At 42.8% G+C, this 25887-nt stretch overlaps 1 protein-coding gene across 1 annotated transcript in view; it reads left to right on the plus strand.

The window, feature by feature from the left end:
- Positions 1–25887, plus strand: part of LOC126106525 (cytochrome P450 4g15-like) — an 80421-nt gene that overhangs the window by 35283 nt on the left and 19251 nt on the right. Inside the window, exons 4-5 of the mRNA XM_049912852.1 lie at positions 1259–1486; positions 10004–10234. Of these exons, the coding sequence (XP_049768809.1) occupies positions 1259–1486; positions 10004–10234 (459 nt within the window). The remainder of the gene's footprint in view (positions 1–1258; positions 1487–10003; positions 10235–25887) is intronic.

Genomic DNA, 25887 nt, shown 5'->3' on the forward strand with positions numbered 1-25887 from the left:
GACAGCAGTCGTATGAAAAACGACAAAAAAAACAAAAAAAAAACACAAAGGGTTTCGTGTGATATAATTAGATTTTAATGATTATCGAATTTCTTCTTTTACTTTTAATGTAATTCCTTGCTTCTAGCCAAATTTCATGATAATGTGTTGTAATTAGGCTGTTTAGGTTTTTATGTTGGTAATGCCACATAGCGCTCTGTATGAAAATCACTGACTGTGCTGTGTGCAATCTGTGGCTGGTTGGCATTGTTGGAATATTCGCTATTGCAGTGTTGGGCAGTTGGATGTGAACTGCGCATAGCTTTGCGCAGTTGGAGGTGAGCCGCCAGCAGTGGTGGATGTGGGGAGAGAGATGGCGGAGTTTTGAGAGCGGACGATCTGGACGTGTGTCCATCAGAAAGAGTAAATTTGTAAGACTGGATGTCATTAACATATATATGTAATGACTTTTGAACACTATTAAGGTAAATACATTGTTTGTTCTCCATCAAAATCTTTCATTTGCTATCTATGCCTATCAATAGTTAGTGACTTCAGTAATTAGAATCTTTTATTTAGCTGGTAGTATTGACACATGCTGTATTGCAGTAGTTTGAGTAACGAAGATTTTTGTGAGGTAAGTGATTCATGAAAGGTATAGGTTATTGTTAGTCAGGGCCATTCTTTTGTAGGGATTATTGAAAGTCAGATTGCGTTGCGCTAAAAATATTGTGTGTCAGTTTGGAGATGATCAAAAGAAGTAAAGAGAGAAGTGTCTGAGTACATTCAGTTTTGCTCAGCTGTTTGAAAATCAAATAATGTAAGAGGTTTTCCAGCACTGTCATTTATAAATTTTTTATAAGTGGATGTTTCAGTGTCAACGTGAAATACCAAATTCGATTTGATGAGTGAATTTGAGAGTATCAAGATATGTGACATATATGGTCATCTCTGTTTATTGCATCGCTGTAGGAGCTTCAACTTTATGCTCTGCTCGGGTATCGCAGGCCATAGAATGTGACATAAAGCTTAACTTCAATTTAACAGGCTGACAGACTCACACATAGACGGACGACAAGGTGATAGTATAGGGGGTTCCGTTTTCCCGATTGTAGGACCCGAGACAGAACCCTGTGGTACACAGTTGCTGATTATGATGTTGCTATATGACAGACAAAGGAGCGAGATACACTGCCTTCTATCATGAAGATGGCATTGATTCCAACTTCAGGCAGTTGCAGCTGGAGAGGAGGCATAGTGGGTGTGTGCTGTGTTCCAGCTGCTGGAGGGCTACCTACAGGCGTTCCACGAGGGCGGCCTCCTCCTGAGCGAACGCCTGGCCAGGACCAGAGGCGCTGTCACCCTGCTCTACCCTCCAGTGCTTCTGGCAGCCGTCCGGAACGTTTTAAGTACCATCATCGGCATCGACCCAGACCTGCTGATACCAGATGCCTTGGCAGAGGAGGAGCTGTCTGCCGCCATGAGCGATGCCATGGCCACCATCCAGGTAAGGTCGATTAAAACAGTGGTTTTACCAAATGATATTCCAACAGTGGCATTATCTGTTGCCGCATATACTTTTGTACCCCAAGGGCCACCTCATGATTTGTATCGCAGGATCCATAGTACACTCATGCTCATAAATTAAGGATAATTGCAGAATGTGGTGCCGGTACACAAAAGTGGCGCTAATAGCATAGGTACATAGGGAACACACACGACACAGATCTGTTAAGTCCATGGTATTGGTGATAAGATGAGAAAACCGTCCTGAAACACATGTCCTACAAAACGCCACTGTTTCCTGGGCATGTACCCCGATATCAATATGGGTTATGATCACCATGCACACATACACAGCCTTCACAATGGGTTGGCATACTCTGGATCAGGTGGTCGAGCAGCTGCTGAGGTATAGCCTCCCATTCTTGCACCAGTGTCTGTCGCAGCTCCTGAAGTGTCCTAGCGGTTTGAAGACGTGCAGCAATACGTCGACCGAGAGTGCTTGATGGGATATAGGTCTGGAAAACAGGCAGGCCACTCCATTCACCTGATATCTTCCGTTTCGAGGTACTCCTCCACAATGGCAGCTCGGCGGGGCTGTGTGTTATCATTCATCAGGAGGAAGGTGGGACCTACTGCATCCCTGAAAAGGCAGACATACTGGTGCAAAATGACGTCCCGAGACACCTGACCTGTTACAGTTCCTCTGTCAAAGACATGCAGGGGTGTATGTGCACCAATCACAATCCCACCCCGCACCATCAAACCACGGCCACAATACAGGTTCCTTTCAAGGACATTAAGGGATTTGTATCTGGTTCCTCGTTCACGCCAGATGAAAACCTGGCGAAAATCACTGTTCAGACCATACCTGGACTCGTCCGTGAACATAACCTGGGACCACTGTCCTAATGACCATGTACTGTCTTCTTGATACCAGGCCTTACGGGCTCTCCTATGACCAGGGGTCAGTGGAATTCACCTTGCAGGTCTCCGGGCGAATAAACCATGTCTGTTCAATCGTCTGTAGACTGTGTGTCTAGAGACAACTGTTCCAGTGGCTGTGGTAAGGTCCCGAGCAAGGCTTCCTGCAGTACTCCGTGGCCATCTGCGGGCACTGATAGTGAGATATTGGTCTTCTTGTGGTGTTGTACACTGTGAACGCCCCGTACTGTAGCGCCTGGACACGTTTCCTGTCTGCTGGAATCGTTGCCATAATCTTGAGATCACAGTTTGTGGCGCACAGAGGGCCCGTGCTACGACCTTGTGTGTTTGACCAGTCTACAGTCGCCCTAGTATTATACCTCTCATAACGTCATCGATATGTGTTCTTTGAGCCATTTTCAACACACAGTCACCATTAGCACGTCTGAAAACGTCTGCACGCTTACTCGTGGCACCGTACTAACATGCACCAACACACCTCTGCGTATGTGGACTGCTGCCAGCGCCACCCGTCGACAACCGCAGGTCAAATGCATCGCATGGTCATACCCCGAGGCGCTTTAAACCCGCAAACCGCCCACCAGAGCTTTGTTTCACCATGTATCAGCATTATCCTTAATTTATGAGCATGAGTGTACATTGTCCTGGATGGCGAATGAACACTGGAGACAAAGGCTCGTGAGGAGTGCCCCATGGGATATGAGAGCTCTTGTTCTTTACGACCCACCTGACACGTAGCGTAAGCAGCAATACTCGACATTTTGCTGCTGACGCTGTAGTGTCCGGGATACTGTTATCTTTGACTGACTGTAGTAGGATGATGGATCACTTGGATACAATCTCTGTTTGATGTCATGAATTGTTCACTCACATCCAGAAAAAAACAGAACACCTTGAACGACCAGAGATAAGACGTTCATATTCATAGGACATGTACATTAGTATATTCTGCAGAAATGATTAGCATTTGAACCATGTCGGCCCGCGGGCTCGTGGTCAACACCGATATCGCAGCGCAGTACCACCTACTTCTAAAATGTGACTGTGGCTCTTGTTGTTGCTATAAACTTTAGTACTATCCCAGATCACGTAAGAAACAGATTGACAATCCTTACGGCGGAACAGGCAACCATAAAAATAGTTTTCCCGTCGGTCAACAGATGTCGCATGCGACGCTACAATGCTAACTGATCTGTCCATGTCGCGGAATTGGCAACGCTGTATCTTTGGTGACGTGAATGACGCTGATTTGTGTTCGGCTAGAGCGTCGCGCACGAAATGCATTCGTCACACAGCTGACTGTAGACCATGATCGGCTATGGTTTTTCCCGAGTTTTCAATCGAAGAATGTAGATTAGCTCCTGTAATTCTACAAACGAAGTTTATTTCTACTATAGGGATACTTCTTACAATCATATGCGAAATTAAATAAATGAAAAGTAACACACAAATATTTCTCGTGAGTTACTGTTTAAATGCAGACTGTATTGCAGTCGCATAGGTTTTACGCTCGCCTTCCATGCCGTCTATTTCCTCTTTGTTATACAGCTCTTCTGATACGGATTATGGTGGTAAAAAAGATCTCCACGTGCAGGTTAACACTAGAAAGTTTTCAAAACCTCAACGTCTTTGAAATATAATCCGTTAATTTACTGACAAATATTGCACTGAGCAGTGGGTTTCGCGTCCTGACATCATTATTTATTTTGCATAAAGTATGTATAGGGATTAGGTGAGTTATAACTACAAGATATTTTTCACATTGAGACTGTAAATAAGTTTAAGAAACAGATTTTGCTTCCTTTCTAAGTATTTCTGTAAGCGTTCTTAAGTATAACCACATTTTGCATTTGCTTACTGTTAGTTGTAAACAAATATAATTTCATGTACGCACTTAACAACGATATCTTCCAAAAATATAAATATTGTGAAACTTTAAATATCGTGAGTAAAAAAGAAATTCTGTGATGGTAAACATCTTAACTTTGCGGTCAGCACATCTACTATTGTCACAAGCAGTACTGTTTTGCTCAGATTTAACACATTACTTTTTTCTAGTTAAACGTGGTAGAGTGATCAAGGAAAGGCAACGAAACTTATTTGTCCAGCCTAAGGGAGAATCTTTATTTGGTACCTAAATACAATATGAATGAACTACATATTTTTTATAATTTTCAGATTTTAAGACAGTTCTACTACGCTTGTCTTAGAACATTTAGAAAAGTCCAAATTGCAGCAAAGATTTCATTTAAAAATTGTATGATATGGTTCTTGTACAGGAAGGGCTGCTACGTTATATCAGAATATATGATCGACAAACTGTAGATAGGATCGAATGCTTAGGGCTCTTCATTAATTCTTACTCGTAACTAATTTATTGATTTACCTGAATTTAAAATCCACTCGTGTAACCTTTCTTTAACTTTGAGGGGAAATCTGAACATTTTTAATTCAGGATTTGTTCGTCTACTCCTTCCACAGTTGGTATACTCGCAGGCCCTCGGCATGACGACTCGATCCACTACCACTGGTATGTCAGAAACAGCTGTACTTCACAGACGCCAAATAGTGGAAAGCTGCACGCGTTAAGCCAATGTTGCCACATATTTCACAGAACGGAGTGCCATCTAGTGGTTGATTCCACAAGTAAGGGTGCGACGCTATTGACGCCTGGTGGCCGTTCCCTGACAAGGGTTGCCTGCTGGACCAAGCGATCGGGCAATCTGTTTCTTACGTGATCTGGGGTACTATGGTCACTATTTTGCCCATCAAGGTTTTTAATACTTATTTTTTAACAATGCCTGAAGAAACAGACACTGGTGACGAATCTGTGATTCTACTAAATTTATGAAATTCTTTAACCATTGTCAGAAAATAATTATTACAAGCCTCGACGGGCAAAATGACGATCGTGATGATATCTTTGGGCCCTCTTGTCTCCTTTAAATTCTGTGGCAGGAATCTAACTAATTTTTGAGAGATGGGGTCGTAGACAGTATGACATTTGGAAGCTTGTGTCCGCGCTGAAGTGTACCCAGATGGCTGAAGTGGCGAAGGCCACCACATGCAAGAAGCAGGAAATCCATGTTTGGGTCCTGGTCTGGCACAAATTTTCATGCATCAGCAGTAAGTAGTACCTTCATACCTAATGCAGCAAATATCAGGAATATTCCACAGTTGCTAAAAAAATTTTATAAATTTTGTACAGCTGCAACGTCACCAATCTCTGTTTCTTCAGACATAGTTAAGAAAGAAGAATTACAAATTGTATCAAATGCTTCCACATCTTCTGGAATTTCACATCTGTAAAATTCTGTGCAGCAGTTCTTAAACTCTACCAACAAGAGTGCTGTACACTTCACTTTTCAGATGACACCAGCTTGAAAACTCTGGAGGATTGAGGTCGGGTGATTTTTTGGGCTAAGGTTCAGACCATTTTCAACCTATCCATCCTGGTTCACATCAGCACATTAGATGCTGTCTTACATCAGCAGCAAGAATGCTGGCACCCCAAATGCACCTGCTACATACAATTCTTTTATACCACTAATCAATCAATGCCCTGTAGCAATTCAACTGCACTCAATAGACTCTCAGATCTGACTGCTGGAGTGGGAAATGAGCAGTACAAACAGTTACTACAGGATCTCCCACCTATTTGTAGTATCTCGTCCATAACCAAACGTGGATAGCCATCAAAAGCTGATAGGGAGCAGGACACACAGAAAACCACTACAAGCTTCTAGTGCAATAAGCGGAACATGTTGTCTTCTGTAAGACCTCACCAAATTCGCCTTGCCGTTGTCTAACACTACCTCCGAGTATGACATGACTGCATGTTGTAATATGAAACGGTTAGTCCATCTAGAAAATACTCGCTCACTCAGTCTTTTCTCATTCACTCCAAATTTCAGATATGCAGCACTTTTTAAACCTCAGCTTATAATCCTACCGCCACTATTGTGAATTAGTATGATTTTACCTAAATAACTGAAAACCCTGTTCTATGTTTCCACGTATAACCCTCTTACTACATTTAGTTTAGTTTCCAAATAAAGTACACTACGGGAGAACAGTTCTGTTAATAGGAAAAGCTAATCAATAGAGTTACCCTTTTTACGGGATTTGACGAAATGCTGTGTCTGATGGATAAGTAAATCAGACTATTCAATTCTTTATGTAAGATCACACCCACCGGCTAGAAAGAAACGCAGTATGAATACTATTATATTTTAGGTAGGACAACTCAGTTCCAAGTTCATTTAGTGATTTAAAATATGTGCTAACGGTCGCCAGCCTATCCAGACAATGAAACAGTGAAGTATTGGAGAAGCAGAAGTATGAATTTTGCCTACTTTCTCCCTACTGTTTAAGTTGTTTCTTCAAATGAATATTATTCGACGTAAAAGATGTTGGTGCAGACGCTGGAATTATTTGACTACTACACCTTTATACATTACGTTTTTAAAAGAGAAAAAACCAAGTAGATAACTTCAAAGAAGCTAGAAAAATTTTAGCTAGGAGGGAGCACTTTCCATAACCAAAAAACTTAAATACTAAAATATTTAGATACTAAAGCACACACTTTTTGTACTGAACGTTTCACTTCAAGGAAACCTCTTTCTTAGTGGAATTTACTTTCAAAAGCTATTACTCTTTGAACTAAGTCTGTATAGTCATTTAACAGATTCTAATAACTTGGCTTCACTCTGATTGAATTTTATGTAACCAAACCTTTACTATTACACTTTGCGATAGTTAAGAAAACTTATAAAACAAAAATAGTTTTTCCTTATTTCTCTGTAATGTACTGAAGCATGGACGTGTTATTACTCTAACTAAAATTCTCATTACATTTTTCAGTGAAACAACTAAGACAACTTTTTACGCAAAAACAATGTAAATGGTGTCTCTTTATATTAACTTGGTATTAACTTGGCACTTCATACGTCTGTAAAACAGGACACTCGGATTAATCGACCACCAGGAAGAAACCCTATGTAGGTGTATGATCAGGATCAATTAACAGAGTGAACCAGTTTTTTTGAAGTTCAAGAATGGTTATTTACTAATAAAACACAATTTAAATTAATAGTTTACGCTGTACAACAGTAAAATACAAAAAAAAATTATGTGGTGGCTGTAGGCTTAGGTGTGGCAAGCAATTATGACGGCTACACTACCCACAGTATGTCCTGCAAGTATCTTGCTGTATGGGCTAAATTTCTCTTCTTGGTGTCGTTCAATTTTACATACAGTAGCCCAACAACTCGCAGCTATGCCGCAAGCTGTCTGCAGTTAACAGCTTTTATATAGTTAATATAATTTAAAAAGGATGTGTAATGAATGTACATGATGTTGGTAGCACTGCTGAAAAACATTTGCTGGCGAAGAAAAGGTCGATTCCTTTTTTTGTGTTAACAGATGGTGTTTTGTTTACTGTCAACCTAACCTCACTTTCCCATTTCCTGTACATGTGTTCAGTACAAAGTCTAATCGTGGTTGTAAAAACTCTGCTGACAGTTTTTGTTATATTTGTGGTAATTTTGTGATTAAAAAACACCAAAGAAACATTACAGACTTTGTGGAAAAGGTTTATCTATCATAATTTGGATCTAAACTTGGTGATGAAGATAAATCTTTGGCGCCATGTAAGGTTTGTTATGTGTGTGTTGAAGATCAGAGAAAATGGTGCAAAAAGGAGAAGAAAACCTTTAGATTTGCTGTTTCTATGATATGGAGGGCGCCAAGAAATCGTTCCAGTGACTGCTACTTTTGGTGTTTATATACATATATATATATACGTATATAAACACTCCAAAAGTAGCAATCATTGGAATGATATATATATATATATATATATATATATATATATATATATATATATATATATAATAGAGCGAAACATTCCATGTGGGAGAAATATATCTAAAAAGAAAGATGATGAGACTTACGAAACAAAAGCGCTGGCAGGTCGATAGACACACAAACAAACACAAACATACACACAAAATTCTAGCTTTCGCAACCAACGGTTGCCTCGTCAGGAAAGAGGGAAGGAGAGGGAAAGACGAAAGGATTTGGGTTTTAAGGGAGAGGGTAAGGAGTCATTCCAATCCCAGGAGCGGAAAGACTTACCTTAGGGGGAAAAAAGGACAGGTATACACTCGCACACACACACATATCGATCCGCACATATACAGGCACAAGCAGACATGACATGTCTGAGAGGCTACTTTTCCAAGTGGTACGAAAAAACACTTGCCATCCTTTTGAAATCAGTCGGCTTTGAGACCAGTGTGGTCGAGGTAGACTGTTATATTTATCCCATTTTGTGGGTTCTGTTTTATTGTGTAGTGTATAATGGCATGTGCAGTTGCTGCAGTGCTGCCCATTAGAATAGACAGGATACCCACTCCACAAATGATGGATGGTCATGCTGCATGGACCCAGCGGTTCATTCTGCATAGCCCCCATATGCAACAGTCAGCAAACAACAACTTGTGCAGTTAGTATAAGGGCGTGCTGAAAAGTAGTGCCTACAAATTTTTTGTTCTGTTCTACATATCAGTTGAGGTATTACATGTGATGTATACAACTCGGTCGAGTTTCCCGCTTCCCTGACACAGATTGTAGCCTCCGGCCGTACAGGGCTGCAAATTGTAGGTTGTAGCATTGCAGTGTGTGACGAAAGTATGCCGGTGCGTGAGAAACAGCACGCTGTGACCGAAAGCACGAATTCGACGTGGTCGACCTCTCCTTCAGCAGGACAATGCCAGATCACACAAGAGCGCTGTGATGTGTACAACAATCCGACACCTTGAGTTCACGGTCATCAATCATCTTTCCTACTGTACCGACTTGGCCCTATACGTTTTTTATCTGTTTCCAAAACTTGAAGATCACCTTGGGGGACTTCAGTTTGTTAATCACGAAGCGGTGCAAGAAAAGGTGAGGTCGTGGTCCCGTCAAAAATATCAAACATTCTACAGTGTCAGTATCAAGAAACTGCTCTCTCTTTGGGAGAAATGTGTTCATCGGCAGGGTGACTACGTTGAGAAATAAATATGTTGACATGTTCGATAAAGTTTTAGGATCTTAATAATTTTGTTTTATTATTTATTTGTCACATGAAAATTCTGAGGCATTACGTTTCAGCAAACCCTTTATATCGGACACAGATTTGCGTCATTGCAGAAACTTATTCTCTTCTGTAGTGTAAAACTTTTTATAAGAGGAAACGTTAAAGAGCACCAGCAATTAACAGGATTAACGGAAGGTGAGAACGTTATCTACAGGATGGACAGTAGTTACTGCCCCCCAGAAACTGAAGAAACAGCACCTTTGTTCACAACAACGACCGCCGATGGGCGTGTCCAGGAACTGATAGTTACAGTTTATCTGCTTGATCAGTGTTTAACTATCACAATGAATCACACTGAGGCCTTATATTCATGATTTTCCATAGGTAGGTTTTATACTATTCGTATTTTTTGCGAGTTGTCAATGATTACAGAAGTCCCCTTCAAACAGAGGCTAGCTCTGACGAGCACCGTGTGATATTTGGTGTTTACAGATGATGATAGTGCGGCCGTGGCTGCAGAACAAGTTCCTGCTGAAGATGACTTCCAAGGGTCGTGGCCTGTTCAAGTACACGCAGCTGCTGCAAGACTGGGCCATGAAGTGCATCGCCACGGCGTCGACGACCACGGACGAGGAACCTGCCACAAAGCGCCTGAACCTGACCGAATCTCTTGTAAGAACGGGTGGGCAGACCGTGATGCCACTCAGCGAGGCTCGGGATGTGGTGAGTCAAAAGCAGAGGCAGTCTGCCTGACCTCCTTATTGTGTCCCTTCTTGCTGCTTATTCTCGACTACCTTGTCTTTCTTCCTTTTCCCAACATATTTAGCTCCCTCCTACTACTCCTGTTCCTCCTACTCCTCCTCATTTTCCTCCCACCGGCCTTCTTCTCCTCCAGTTCCACCTCCTACTACACTTAGCTTACCTCATCTGCAACTCCCATCCTCCTCCCTCACTTTGACATGATCCTTGCTATAATCCTACTTCTCTGTTACTTTTCCTCCATCGCTTCATCCAAATCTTTCTCTTCTTGCTCATTATCCACTACTTTATTCCCCTACACTTCATCAACATCTTCTGTACCTCCTACTCCTATTCCCCTTTCCTCATCCGCAATTCTCCTCCCCTCTCACACTTTATTCTTTCTCTTCTCCTTTTCTACTTCTCCTTCCTTCTTTTGCCTCCACCATTTTACCCAACTCTTCCTCCTCCAGTTCATCCTTCAGTGCTTCGTTCCCCTTCACTTTACCCTCATCTCCCTCAGTTCTTCCTTTTGCTTGACTTCCATATCCTGTGCTTTATCCAGAGTTTACTAAATTTATCTGTCTCCTTGACGCAGTTGAACTGCTATCTCATTCTTTCTCCACTACTTCATCCAACCTTTCATCCTTTTGCTTGTCCTCCATTCCCCCAATACCCTTTACTTCATATTTATTTATTTTTTCAGTTCCCACTGCAGTTCCACCTCAACTGCCTTTTGCTCATGTGCACCTTGCATCCCCTCACTCACTTTATAGAACTCATTTTTCCTTTTCTATTTCTTCTTCATTGGTCCTGTACCATCTCATCTATCTCCTCCCCCCCTCTCTCATCCCCAAGTACCTTCTTCTCCTTAGCTTTATTCTGACCTTCTTCAGTTCTTCACCTCTCAACCTCATCCCTCATCTTATCATAAATGTTATTCTATTGCTATTTCTTCTTAATTCTGCCTTTACCAATTCATTTAAATCTTATCTTTCCTGCTTGTCCTCTGCTATATTTTTGCATTTACCTTCTTCCTCATCTTTATTCTCCATCTTATTGCATTTATTCTTCCATCCTGTGTTCTTTTCCAAGATCTTACTTACTTTTTCTCCTCTTTTATTATTTCCTCCATTCTCTTCTTTATTCACTCCTTCACTTTTCTCTTTTCCAAGGTTTTCCTCTCATTCTTATTTGTTTGATTTTTATCCCTTATCCTCACTCTTCTTACAGTTCTTCCCCCTTATTGCCCTCTCCTATATCTTTCCTTCTTATTCTTCTCTTCCACCTCCTTTCAGACATTTCCATCTTTACACTTCTCTGTTGTCCCCTACGATTCCACCTTCTTCTACCAACTATTTGCTTATATTTTTTTCTTTTTTTGTCTTATCTTTTGATCAGTCTTCTTGTTCTAGTCCAAATTCTTGTTCTTCTCTTGCATTCTTATTCCCACTCCTCTGCTTTGTCTTTTCTACTCACTTTCCTTCATTATGTTTTGCTCTGTCCCTCTTTGACATTATAGCTCTTCGTCTTGCCCTTCTTCCCCATTATCATAGAGAAATATATGCTCTTAGAAACTAAATGGGCAGATTGAAAAATTTTCAGCTTGGCAGTGAAAGACCGTGTGTTTAAGTAAAAAAATGCATTAAACTTTTTAAGCAGCTCATGTAATTAATTCACAGAGTAGAGTCCTGTATTAAAGTGTGATTCATCATATCTGTCAATAACAAAAAATATATTCATTGTTATCTGCACCATCACTGTAACCTGAGAATCATGTGCCTTGATCTGGTAAAAAGAGAGTTTATCAATGAAATATTTCAAAACAGGATAATCCACATATGAAGAGAGAGATTTTTTCATCAGTCGAAATAATAGTTCATTATTCTGGAACCTAAATTTCCAATAACTTGTCAGTAATCTTAAAAAGTTATTTACTGGAAAATATAGCGTAAAACGAATGTCAAATATAATTTGGTTCTGATACCTTCCACTCTACTAAAAACGTTACGTAGCACATTTGCCTGATATATATATATATATATATATATATATATATATATATATATATATATATCAATTAACATGACAAAAAATAAAAAATGACGACATGGTGTTGTTTAAATTCCGCACATGTCAAGCACAGTAAAATGATGAGTGTGATTCAGTACTGCAATGCTTTCTTTGAACGTCATTTGGCTAAAACACCCTGTGAACTATCATAAATGGAACCATGTTTGTAATATACGATGTTGTTGTTGTTGTTGTGGTCTTCAGTCCTGAGACTGGTTTGATGCAGCTCTCAATGCTACTCTATCCTGTGCAAGCTTCTTCATCTCCCAGTTCATACTGCAACCTACATCCTTCTGAATCTGCTTAGGGTATTCATCTCTTGGTCTCCCTCTACGATTTTTACCCTCCACGCTGCCCTCCAATGCTAAATTTGTGATCCCTGGATGCCTCAAAACATGTCCTACCAACCGATCCCTTCTTCTAGTCAAGTTGTGCCACAAACTTCTCTTCTCCCCAATCCTATTCAATACCTCCTCATTAGTTACGTGATCTACCCACCTTATCTTCAGCATTCTTCTGTAGCACCACATTTCGAAAGCTTCTATTCTCTTCTTGTCCAAACTGGTTATCGTCCATGTTTCACTTCCATGCATGGCTACACTCCATACAAATACTTTCAGAAACGCCTTCCTGACACTTAAATCTATACTCGATGTTAACAAATTTCTCTTCTTCAGAAACGACTCCTTGCCATTGCCAGTCTACATTTTATATCCTCTCTACTTCGACCATCATCAGTTATTTTACTCCCTAAATAGCAAAACTCCTTTACTACTTTAAGTGTCTCATTTCCTAATCTAATCCCCTCAGCATCACCCGATTTAATTTGACTACATTCCATTATCCTCGTTTTGCTTTTGTTGATGTTCATCTTATATCCTCCTTTCAAGACACTGTCCATTCCGTTCAACTGCTCTTCCAAGTCCTTTGCTGTCTCTGACAGAATTACAATGTCATCGGCGAACCTCAAAGTTTTTATTTCTTCTCCATGAATTTTAATACCTACTCCGAATTTTTCTTTTGTTTCCTTTACTGCTTGCTCAATATACAGATTGAATAACATCGGGGACAGGCTACAACCCTGTCTCACTCCTTTCCCAACCACTGCTTCCCTTTCATGCCCCTCAACTCTTATAACTGCCATCTGGTTTCTGTACAAATTGTAAATAGCCTTTCGCTCCCTGTATTTTACCCCTGTCAACTTCAGAATTTGAAAGAGAGTATTCCAGTTAACGTTGTCAAAAGCTTTCTCTAAGTCTACAAATGCTAGAAACGTAGGTTTGCCTTTTCTTAATCTTTCTTCTAAGATAAGTCGTAAGGTTAGTATTGCCTCACGTGTTCCAACATTTCTACGGAATCCAAACTGATCTTCCCCGAGGTCGGCTTCTACCAGTTTTTCCATTCGTCTGTAAAGAATTCGCGTTAGTATTTTGCAGCTGTGACTTATTAAACTGATAGTTCGGTAATTTTCACATCTGTCAACACCTGCTTTCTTTGGGATTGGAATTATTATATTCTTCTTGAAGTCTGTGGGTATTTCGTCTGTCTTATACATCTTGCTCACCAGATGGTAGAGTTTTGTCATGACTGGCTCTCCCAAAGCCATCAGTAGTTCTAATGGAATGTTGTCTACTCCCGGGGCCTTGTTTCGACTCAGGTCTTTCAGTGCTCTGTCAAACTCTTCACGCAGTATCTTATCTCCCATTTCATCTTCATCTACATCCTCTTCCATTTCCATAATATTGTCTTCAAGTACATCGCCCTTGTATAAACCCTCTATATACTCCTTCCACCTTTCTGCCTTCCCTTCTTTGCTTAGAACTGGGTTGCCATCTGAGCTCTTGATATTCATACAAGTGGTTCTCTTCTCTCCAAAGGTCTCTTTAATTTTCCTGTAGGCAATATCTATGTTACCCCTAGTGAGACAAGCCTCTACATCCTTACATTTGTCCTCTAGCCATCCCTGCTTAGCCATTTTGCACTTCCTGTCGATCTCATTTTTGAGACGTTTGTGTTCCTTTTTGCCTGCTTCATTTACTGCATTTTTATATTTTCTCCTTTCATCAATTAAATTCAATATTTCTTCTGTTACCCAAGGATTTCTACTAGCCCTCGTCTTTTTACCTACTTGATCCTCTGCTGCCTTCACTACTTCATCCCTCAGAGCTACCCATTCTTCTTCTACTGTATTTCTTTCCCCCATTCCTGTCAATTTGTCCCTTATGCTCTCCCTGAAACTCTCTACAACCTCTGGTTCTTTCAGTTTATCCAGGTCCCATCTCCTTAAATTCCCACCTTTTTGCAGTTTCTTCAGTTTCAATCCGCAGTTCATAACCAATAGATTGTGGTCAGAATCCACATCTGCCCCTGGAAATGTCTTACAATTTAAAACCTGGTTCCTAAATCTCTGTCTTACCATTATATAATATATCTGATACCTTTTAGTATCTCCAGGATTCTTCCAGGTATACAACCTTCTTTTATGATTCTTGAACCAAGTATTAGCTATGATTAAGTTATGCTCTGCGCAAAATTCTACCAGGCGGCTTCCTCTTTCATTTCTTAGCCCCAATCCATATTCACCTACTATGTTTCCTTCTCTCCCTTTTCCTACTGACGAATTCCAGTCACCCATGACTATTAAATTTTCGTCTCCCTTCACTACCTGAATAATTTCTTTTATCTCGTCATACATTTCATCTATTTCTTCATCATCTGCAGAGCTAGTTGGCATATAAACTTGTACTACTGTAGTAGGCATGAGCTTTGTGTCTATCTTGGCCGCAATAATGCGTTCACTATGCTGTTTGTAGTAGCTAACCCGCACTCCTATTTTTTTTATTCATTATTAAACCTACTCCTGCATTACCCCTATTTGATTTTGTATTTATAACCCTGTAATCACCTGACCAAAAGTCTTGTTCCTCCTGCCACCGAACTTCACTAATTCCCACTATATCTAACTTTAACCTATCCATTTCCCTTTTTAAATTTTCTAATCTATGTGCCCGATTAAGGGATCTGACATTCCATGCTCCGATCCGTAGAACGCCAGTTTGCTTTCTCCTGATAACGACGTCCTCTTGAGTAGTCCCCGCCCGGAGATCCGAATGGGGGACTATTTTACCTCCGGAATATTTTACCCAAGAGGACGCCATCATCATTTAACCATACAGTAAAGCTGCATGTCCTCGGGAAAAATTACGGCTGTAGTTTCCCTTTGCTTTCAGCCGTTCGCAGTACCAGCACAGCAAGGCAGTTTTGGTTAATGTTACAAGGCCAGATCAGTCAATCATCCAGACTGTTGCCCCTGCAACTACTGAAAAGGCTGCTGCCCCTCTTCAGGAACCACACGTTTGTCTGGCCTCTCAACAGATACCCCTCCGTTGTGGTTGCATCTACGGTACGACCATCTGTATCGCTGAGGCACGCAAGCCTCCCCACCAATGGCAAGGTCCATGGTTCATGGGGGGGAATATACGATGTATACCTAAAAATCTAAAATAACGCATAGGCAGTTCCTTATCTATATCTACATTATTACTGTATGCATAAATTAGATAATTTTATAAAAATGGTTTCCTGTTGCAAGCACTGTGCCATGACTGATATCATCCCGTAAATTATGTGTAAATGAATAAACAACTAAGTAACAATTTCCTGAACATGACGTTACTCAGATTGTAGTGCAGTACAATGTAAGTGTGAATCACTAAACACACAGAATTGAAGAATATCCGCAAAATGCAACCACAAGAGTTCTCAAACTGAAGACGCATGTTTAAGAAGGAATAATCTATCAAAATTTCTTCCACAACTACACGATTGTTCATAAATGATATTGCTGCCATATCAACCCCAAGTTATTGTATTCAACATATCATGCTTTCTGTGAGGGTGTTCATGAGCTTAGAACTTATCCGGGAGTGTAACGAATATTGAATCCTGTCTGTTCTTTGCCTATCTGTTCTGTTGGTGCGTGATGCCGCACTCAGGTTGTGCAGCACCTCAGCTTAACAGTGCACCTTGTCGTCTCTCTGAAACCAACCTCTCTGCACTCCCACGTGATTGTCTCACTACAAGAACCCTCCGAGATAGTTTGCTTTTCTTCAGACAAGACACATCTGAGCCAGTTCTTGATTTCGTTCAGCCTCTTCTACACTACTGGCCATTAAAATTGCTACACCACGACATGCTACAGACGCAAAATTTAACCGACAGGAAGAAGATGCTGTGATATGCAAATGATTAGCTTCTCAGAGCATTCACACAAGGTTGGCGCCGGTGGCGACACCTACAACATACTGACATGAGGAAAGTTTCCCACCGATTTCTCATACACAAACAGCAGTTTACCGGCGTTGCCTGGTGAAACGTTGTTGTGATGTCTCGTGTAAGGAGGAGAAATGCGTACCATCACGTTTCCGACTTTAATAAAGATCGGATTGAAGCCTATCGTGATTGCGGTTCATTGTATCGCTACATTGTTGCTCGCGTTGGTCGAGATCCAAAGACTGTTAGCAGAAGATGGAATAAGTGGGTTCAGGAGTGTAATACGGAACGCCGTGCTGAATCCCAACGGCTTCGTATCACTAGCAGTCGAGATGACAGGCATCTTATCCGCATGGCTGTAACGGATCGTGCAGCCATGTCTCGATCCCTGAGTCAGCAGATAGGGATGTTTGCAGGACAACAACCATCTGCACGAACAGTTCCACGACGTTTGCAGCAGCATGGACTATCAGCTCGGAGACCGTGGCTGCGGTTACCCTGACGCTGCATCACAGACAAGAGCGTCTGCGATGGTCTACTCAACGACGAACCTGGGTGCACGAATAGCAAAACGTCATTTTTTCGGATGAATCCAGGTTCTGTTTACAGCATAATCATGGTCGCATCCGTGTTTGGCGACATCGCGGTGAACTCACATTGGAAGCGTGTATTCGTCATCGCCATACTGGTGTATCACCCGGCGTGATGGTATGGGATGCCATTGGTTACATGTCTCGGCCACCTCTTATTCGCATTGACGGCACTTTGAACAGTGGACGTTACATTTCATATGTGTTCCGACCCGTGGCTCTACCCTACATTCGATGCCTGCGAAACCCTACATTTCAGCAGGATAATGCACGACCGCCTTTCTGGATACAGAAAATGTTCGGCTGCTGCCCTGGCCAGCACATTCTCCAGATATCTCACCAATTGAAAACGGCTGGTCAATAGTGGCCGAGCAACTGGCTCGTCGCAATACGCCAGTCACTACTTTATGAACTGTGGTACCGTGTTGAAGCTGCATGGCCAGCTGTACCTGTACACGCCATCCAAGCTCTGTTTGACTCAATGCCCGGGCGTATCAAGGCCGTTATTACGGCCAGAGGTGGTTGTTCTGGGTACTGATTTCTCAGGATCTATGCACCCAAATTGCGTGAAAATGTAATCACCTGTGAGCTCTAGTATAATATATTTGCCCAATGAATACCCGTTTATCATCTGCATTTCTTCTTGGTGTAACAATTTTAATGGCGAGTAGTGTATCTTCTATCAAATAAATGGTTCAAATTGCTCTGAGCACAATGGAACTTAACATCTGAGGTCATCAGTCCCCTAGGCTTAGAACAACTTGAACCTAACTAACCTAAGACATCACACACATCCATGCCCGAGGCAGGATTCGAACCTGCGACCGTAGCAGCATCGCGGTTCCGGACTGAAGCGTCTAGATCCGATCGGCCACAGCGGTCGGCTATCTTCTATCGAACAACTGCTTATAGCTCTCAAGGTACGCGTTTTAGAGCCCATGTTTACTACACTTTTTTCATGTTTTGGTTCATACTACATCCTCCTAAAATATGAACAGCAAGGAGTTCGCAGTAGAATAGATCTCCACAACATCGATGATGAATAAGTACTCAAATTTTTTGGGAAGGATTTTAGAGCCTATTTTTACTAGAATTTTCTTTGTTTTGGGACGATACCACCACCTCTGAAAGTACGTTAATGGATTCCTGGTTTACTCTGTATATAGGATGATTCAGCTGACCTTATCTACGGGTTTTATGCAACCAGCAACGCCTTCTAGAATCACGCGCGAGATCTTCGTATTCTCGCGATCGCTACACGCAAACTGTTAGTCCTACAGAAGTAAAAATGAACAAGATCTTTTTGTTAGAAATTTAATGTAGTGAAATTTGTGCTGGGATACGTTTTCGCTGGGGGTCCTTGTTTTAGAGGTATTAAAGAAAATCGGTTTGAAGGTCACTTTTGTACGTTTTTTACGAGGGTGAGTCAAATGAAAACCTTAAATTTGTAATAACAAATCGAAATTTCGCGCCGTTATCCTGTAAGTTGGTAAGCGTGCTACAAACAGGGTGCAGAATGGCCTGTAGGTGGTAGCATCGTGCAGATGCACACATACCGTCGCAGTATCTGTATAAAAATGGCCGCCCCAATTGCGACTTGCACCAGGGAAGAACAGCGTTCTGTTATTCAGTTTTTGCGTAGTGAATGTGAGAAAGCTATTGAAATTCATCGACGGTGATGCATGTTTGTCACAGCACCAAGTTTACGAATGGAGTAGGAAGTTCGCAAATGGTGTGACTTCAGTGGAAGATGCTCCTCGTCCAGGTCAGGCACAATGAGCCGTTACTCCACAGAACATTGCAGCAGTTGAAGCCATAGTGAAGGAAAACCGCCGAGTGACACTGAATGACATTGCAGCATGTTTACAGATTAGTCATGGGTCAGCACACCACATTGTGCATGATGTGCTCCAGTTTCACAAAGTGTCTGCAAGATGAGTGCCACGGCAGCTGACTCCTAAAATGAGAGAACGACGTGTTGATGCTTGTGAAGAACTTCTTCGGCGCTTTGAACGAGAAGGTGATGGCTTCCTTGCAAGAATCATTACTGGGGACGAAACCTGTGTTCCCTTCCACCAACCTGAAACGAAGAGAGCGAGCAAGGAATGGCGCCTTACCTCATCACCAAAACCAAAGAAGTTTCGAACAGAACCACCAACAGGGAAGGTTATGCTGACTCTCTTTTGGGACGAAAAAGGCGTCATTTTGGAGCAGTACACGCCTAGAGGGACCACTGTCTCCAGTTCATCATACACAGATCTCCTAAAAAAATCATCTACGGCCTGCCATCAAATCAATGCGACGTGGATTGCTGTCTGCAGGTGTCCTTTTGCAACATGACAATGCAAGGCCCCACACTGCCCATACAACAGTTGCAACAATCACAGACCTGCATTTTGAGTGTCTTCCTCATCCAACATACTCACCAGACCTTGACGCAAGTGATTTCCATTTGTTTGGACCACTCAAAGACGCAATGAGAGGAAAGAAGTTCCGTTCTGATGAAGAGGTACGCCACGCAGTGCATGAGTGGTTGCGCAGACTACCAAAAGAATTTTTTTCTAAAGGAATTTATGCTCTTTGTAAGCGCTGGAGGACTTGCATTGAGCGTGGGGGAGATTATGTTGAAAAGTGATCCAGCTTTGTACCACTTCTGCAGAATAAATAATATTTAAAAAAATAGTTAAGGTTTTCATTTGACTCACCGTCGTAATAACTCCAACAAAAACCCCAGTACAAAATTTAACTACACTCCTGGAAATTGAAATAAGAGCACCGTGAATTCATTGTCCCAGGAAGGGGAAACTTTATTGACACATTCCTGGGGTCAGATACATCACATGATCACACTGACAGAACCACAGGCACATAGACACAGGCAACAGAGCATGCACAATGTCGGCACTAGTACAGTGTATATCCACCTTTCGCAGCAATGCAGGCTGCTATTCTCCCATGGAGACGTTCGTAGAGATGCTGGATGTAGTCCTGTGGAACGGCTTGCCATGTCATTTCCACCTGGCGCCTCAGTTGGACCAGCGTTCGTGCTGGACGTGCAGACCGCGTGAGACGACGCTTCATCCAGTCCCAAACATGCTCAATGGGGGACAGATGCGGAGATCTTGCTGGCCAGGGTAGTTGACTTACACCTTCTAGAGCACGTTGGGTGGCACGGGATACATGCGGACGTGCATTGTCCTGTTGGAACAGCAAGTTCCCTTGCCGGTCTAGGAATGGTAGAACGATGGGTTCGATGACGGTTTGGATGTACCGTGCACTATTCAGTGTCCCCTCGACGATCACCAGTGGTGTACGGCCAGTGTAGGAGATCGCTCCCCACACCACGATGCCGGGTGTTGGCCCTGTGTGCCTCGGTCGTATGCAGTCCTGATTGTGGCGCTCACCTGCACGGCGCCAAACACGCATACGACCATCATTGGCACCAAGGCAGAAGCGACTCTCATCGCTGAAGACGACACGTCTCCATTCGTCCCTCCATTCACGCCTGTCGCGACACCACTGGAGGCGGGCTGCACGATGTTGGGGCGTGAGCGGAAGACGGCCTAACGGTGTGCGGGACCGTAGCCCAGCTTCATGGAGACGGTTGCGAATGGTCCTCGCCGATACCCCAGGAGCAACAGTGTCCCTAATTTGCTGGGAAGTGGCGGTGCGGTCCCCTACGGCACTGCGTAGGATCCTACGGTCTTGGCGTGCATCCGTGCGTCGCTGCGGTCCGGTCCCAGGTCGACGGGCACGTGCACCTTCCGCCGACCACTGGCGACAACATCGATGTACTGTGGAGACCTCACGCCCCACGTGTTGAGCAATTCGGCGGTGCGTCCACCCGGCCTCCCGCATGCCCACTATACGCCCTCGCTCAAAGTCCGTCAACTGCACATACGGTTCATGTCCACGCTGTCGCGGCATGCTACCAGTGTTAAAGACTGCGATGGAGCTCCGTATGCCACGGCAAACTGGCTGACACTGACGGCGGCGGTGCACAAATGCTGCGCAGCTAGCGCCATTCGACGGCCAACACCGCGGTTCCTGGTGTGTCCGCTGTGCCGTGCGTGTGATCATTGCTTGTACAGCCCTCTCGCAGTGTCCGGAGCAAGTATGGTGGGTCTGACACACCGGTGTCAATGTGTTCTTTTTTCCATTTCCAGGAGTGTAGATTAAATTTATTACAAAAAGGTCCCGTTCATTTTTCTTGTGGGACTAATAGTCTGCAGGTAGCGAGTGTGAGAATATGACAGTCCTGCATGTCATATTTGAAGGCATTGCAGGTTGCATTAAACCAGTAGACAGCTAATCACCATGTATATTCATGGCTGAAAAGGAAATTTGAGACATTATCGGTTGAACGAACGCTGTACTACACTGATTAGTCAGAACATTATGACCACCAACCTAATAGCCAGTACGTCCAACTCTGGCACGGATAAAGGCGGCGACGCATCGTGGCATGGAAGCAATGAGGCCTTCGTAGGTCGCTGGAAGGAGGTGGCATCACATCTGCTCACACAAGTCACCAGATTCCCGTAAATTCCTGAGAGGAGGGCGAAGAGCTCTGACACCATGTTCAATCACATCCCAGAAGTGTTCGATCGGGTTCAGATCTGGTAAGCTGCGGACCAGCATATCAATTGGAACTCGCAACTGAATTTCTCGGACCATTCCATCGCATTCCTTGCAACATGTCGCATTATCCTGTTGAAAAATGCCACTGCCATCGGGAAACGTGGTCATCATCTGCATCTACATCTACATGGTTCCTCTGCAATTCACACTCAAGTGCCTGGCAGAGGGTTCATCGAAACATTTTCATACTACTTCTCTACCGTTCCACTCTCGAATGGCGCGTGGGAAAAAGAAACAGCTAAATCTTCCCGTTCGAGCTCTGATTTATTTTGTTATGATGATCATTTCTCCCTACGCACGTGGGTGACAACAAAATATTTACGCATTCGGAAGAGAAAGTTGGCGACTGAAATTTCGTAAATAGATCTCGCCGCAAAGAAAACTGCCTTTGTTTCAGTGACTGCCACCCTAACTTGCGTATTATATCAGTGACACTCTCACTCCTATTGCACGATAACACGAAACGAGCTGCCCTTTTTTTGCACTTTTTCTATGTCCTCCGTCAATCCTACCTGGTACCGCGCTGCAATATTCCAGCAGAGGACCGACAAGTGTAATGTAGGCTGTCTCTTTAGTGGGTTTGTCGCATATTCTAAGTGTTCTGACAACAAAGCGCAGTCTTTGTTTCACCTTCCCCACAATGTTATCTATGTGGTCTTTCCAATTTAATTTGCTCGTAATTGTAATTCCTAGGTATTTAGTCGAATTGACATGCCTTAGATTTGTGCGATTTATCGATTACCCAAAATTTATCGGATTTCTTTTAGTACCCATTTGGATGACCTCGCACTTTTCTTTGTTTAGTGCCAATTGCCACTTTTGGCACCGTATAGAAATTCTCTCTAGATTATTTTGGAAAAATGGTTCAAATGGCTCTGAGCACTATGGGACTTAACATCTGAGGTCATCAGTCCCCTAGAACTGAGAACTACCTAAACCTAACTAACCTATGGACATCGCACACATCCATGCCCGAGGCAGGATTCGAACCTGCGACCGTAGCAATCGTGCGGTTCCGGACTGAAGCGCCTAGAACCGCTCGGCCACCGCGGCCGGCAGATCATTTTGTAATTGGAATTGATCGTCTGATGATTTTACTAGACGGTAAATTACAGCTTCATCCGCAAACAATCTAAGGGGGCTGCTCAGATTATTACCTAGACCATTTATGTAAATCAGGAACAGCAGAGGGCCTATGACACTACCTTGAGGAACGCCAGATATCACTTGTGCACTACTCGATGATTTACCGTCTATCACTACGAACTGTGACCTCTCCGAGAGGAAATCACGAATCCAGTCACACAACTGAGACGATACTCCATATGCACGCAATTTGATTAATAGTCGCTTGTGAGGAATTGTATCAAAAGCCTTCTGGAAATCTAGGAATATGGAATCTATCTGAGATCCCTTGTCGACAGCACTCATTACATCATGGGAATAAAGAGCTAGCTGTTGTCACGTCTCCTAGCAAAACACATATTATATGTGGTAAAAAAGAAGAATAATTGAACTGGATGGTTGTAATTGCGTGGACAAAGATTGTGTGAACTTTATGTAATAAAGAGAAACCATTATGTGCTATGTGTTTTACTTGTATAGAATTATGTATCGACTTTTTTTTAAAGGTAATATCTGTGTCGGCGAGTACTGAAACCGCCACAGACGATATTTATTAAATATCAAACAGAGATGAGAATATGTCACAACGAGTATAAATAGTAGGGACCGAGCATTAATTTCTCAGTCGTCTTCTTGGAGTTACGTGGGTAGGAAGAGCCTGTGACGCTATATTGTATGCTTGTGTATGCATTCTTTTGTCAAGATTCAGAGAAGGACGCAAAGTGTGTAAGAATTTAATCTGTTTAAATGTTTTGAATAGAGTTACTTAGTGAAAACATGCATTATGATTTGTAATAAGCTTATCTGGTATTTTATCCCACCATTTTAAGACATTTACAGCTATTTAAATATTATTCGTGGTGCAGAGCTGCGCTACGAACGAACGAGCCGCTGCCGCGGCGCATTCAAACTGCATTAAATGAAACCAATCACACCGCAAAGAAGCGGACAGGTAATAGTGAACTAAAATTATTTCTTTCAGATTTCGGGATTGCAGGGCAGAGCAACAGATTTTATGATGATATATTATTAACAGTGCAAAAAGATAATTTACCTTCATGACATAAAATAAATCTTGCTGTGCGTAGTTCTGGTATGGAAAACATTGTAGTAAAAACATCTTTTTCTCTGATAATAGTCTCATGTTCTCGTGTTAGTCGGTGTACTGGTATTTTACTGTTAACAAAAATCCACTACAAAAATTTTGATGTTGAACAAACATTGCGTACTGTAACATCAGTATTGATAACGAAATAGTTTTCAGTAACCTTTTCAATAACTGTAAAGTAAGGAAGATATGTTGAACTTTATAGCGAGTTACAGTAAAGAAACAATGTTCCTTTAATAGAAAGCCAGATCCAGAATAATAAGAACATAATATATTTTGTTTTGTTGAAAATTAACGATCCAAAGAAAGTCACAGCACAGCAGCCCTAAAAAATATTTCAGGGCTCTTTTCGTAGCAACATATTAATCTCAGACATTTATCAATATATTAGTTGTTACGCGAGCAATAACAAAAAGAGAGCCGTCGAAACTGCGTTGCACAAGAACGATATTTTCTGAATCCGTGTTCGTTATTTATCAATAAGTCATTTTCTTCAAGGTGATTCATAATGTTCGAGTACAGTATATGCCCCAAAATCCTACTGCAAATCGAGGTCAGTGGTATGGGACTTTAATTCAGTGGGTTACTCCTATTTACTTTCTTGAATATTGGCCGGCCGCGGTGGTCTAGTGGTTCTGGCGCTGCAGTCCGGAACCGCGGGACTGCTACGGTCGCAGGTTCGAATCCTGCCTCGGGCATGGGTGTGTGTGATGTCCTTAGGTTAGTTAGGTTTAAGTAGTTCTAAGTTCTAGGGGACTGATAACCATAGATGTTAAGTCCCATAGCGCTCAGAGCCATTTCTTGTATATTGATGTGACCTGTGCTACTTTCCAGTCTTTAGGAGCAGACCTTTCGTCGAGTGAGCGGTTGTATATGATTGCTAAGAAGGAGTGTACGTGATGTGCAACTAGTGTACGATACTTCTTGGCCGTCACGGAGTTTGCACGAGTTCCACTAGATCCACACCTGCCCACGCGAATGTTCCCCAGTGTGTACTGGGTCCTCCGTTAGCTTGCCTCCATCCTACAGTACACGGTCCAAGGAGCTGTTTTTCCCAGGAAGACGACGAATTCTCGTCCTCCCATCGAATGTTCCCCAGTGTGTACTGGGTCCTCCGTTAGCTTGCCTCCATCCTACAGTACACGGTCCAAGGAGCTGTTTTTCCCAGGAAGACGACGAATTCTCGTCCTCCCATCGAATGTTCCCCAGTGTGTACTGGGTCCTCCGTTAGCTTGCCTCCATCCTACAGTACACGGTCCAAGGAGCTGTTTTTCCCAGGAAGACGACGAATTCTCGTCCTCCCATCGAATGTTCCCCAGTGTGTACTGGGTCCTCCGTTAGCTTGCCTCCATCCTACAGTACACGGTCCAAGGAGCTGTTTTTCCCAGGAAGACGACGAATTCTCGTCCTCCCATCGAATGTTCCCCAGTGTGTACTGGGTCCTCCGTTAGCTTGCCTCCATCCTACAGTACACGGTCCAAGGAGCTGTTTTTCCCAGGAAGACGACGAATTCTCGTCCTCCCATCGAATGTTCCCCAGTGTGTACTGGGTCCTCCGTTAGCTTGCCTCCATCCTACAGTACACGGTCCAAGGAGCTGTTTTTCCCAGGAAGACGACGAATTCTCGTCCTCCCATCGAATGTTCCCCAGTGTGTACTGGGTCCTCCGTTAGCTTGCCTCCATCCTACAGTACACGGTCCAAGGAGCTGTTTTTCCCAGGAAGACGACGAATTCTCGTCCTCCCATCGAATGTTCCCCAGTGTGTACTGGGTCCTCCGTTAGCTTGCCTCCATCCTACAGTACACGGTCCAAGGAGCTGTTTTTCCCAGG

This window comes from Schistocerca cancellata, chromosome 10 (assembly GCF_023864275.1).
Source record: "Schistocerca cancellata isolate TAMUIC-IGC-003103 chromosome 10, iqSchCanc2.1, whole genome shotgun sequence".
Classification (NCBI taxonomy): domain Eukaryota; kingdom Metazoa; phylum Arthropoda; class Insecta; order Orthoptera; family Acrididae; genus Schistocerca; species Schistocerca cancellata.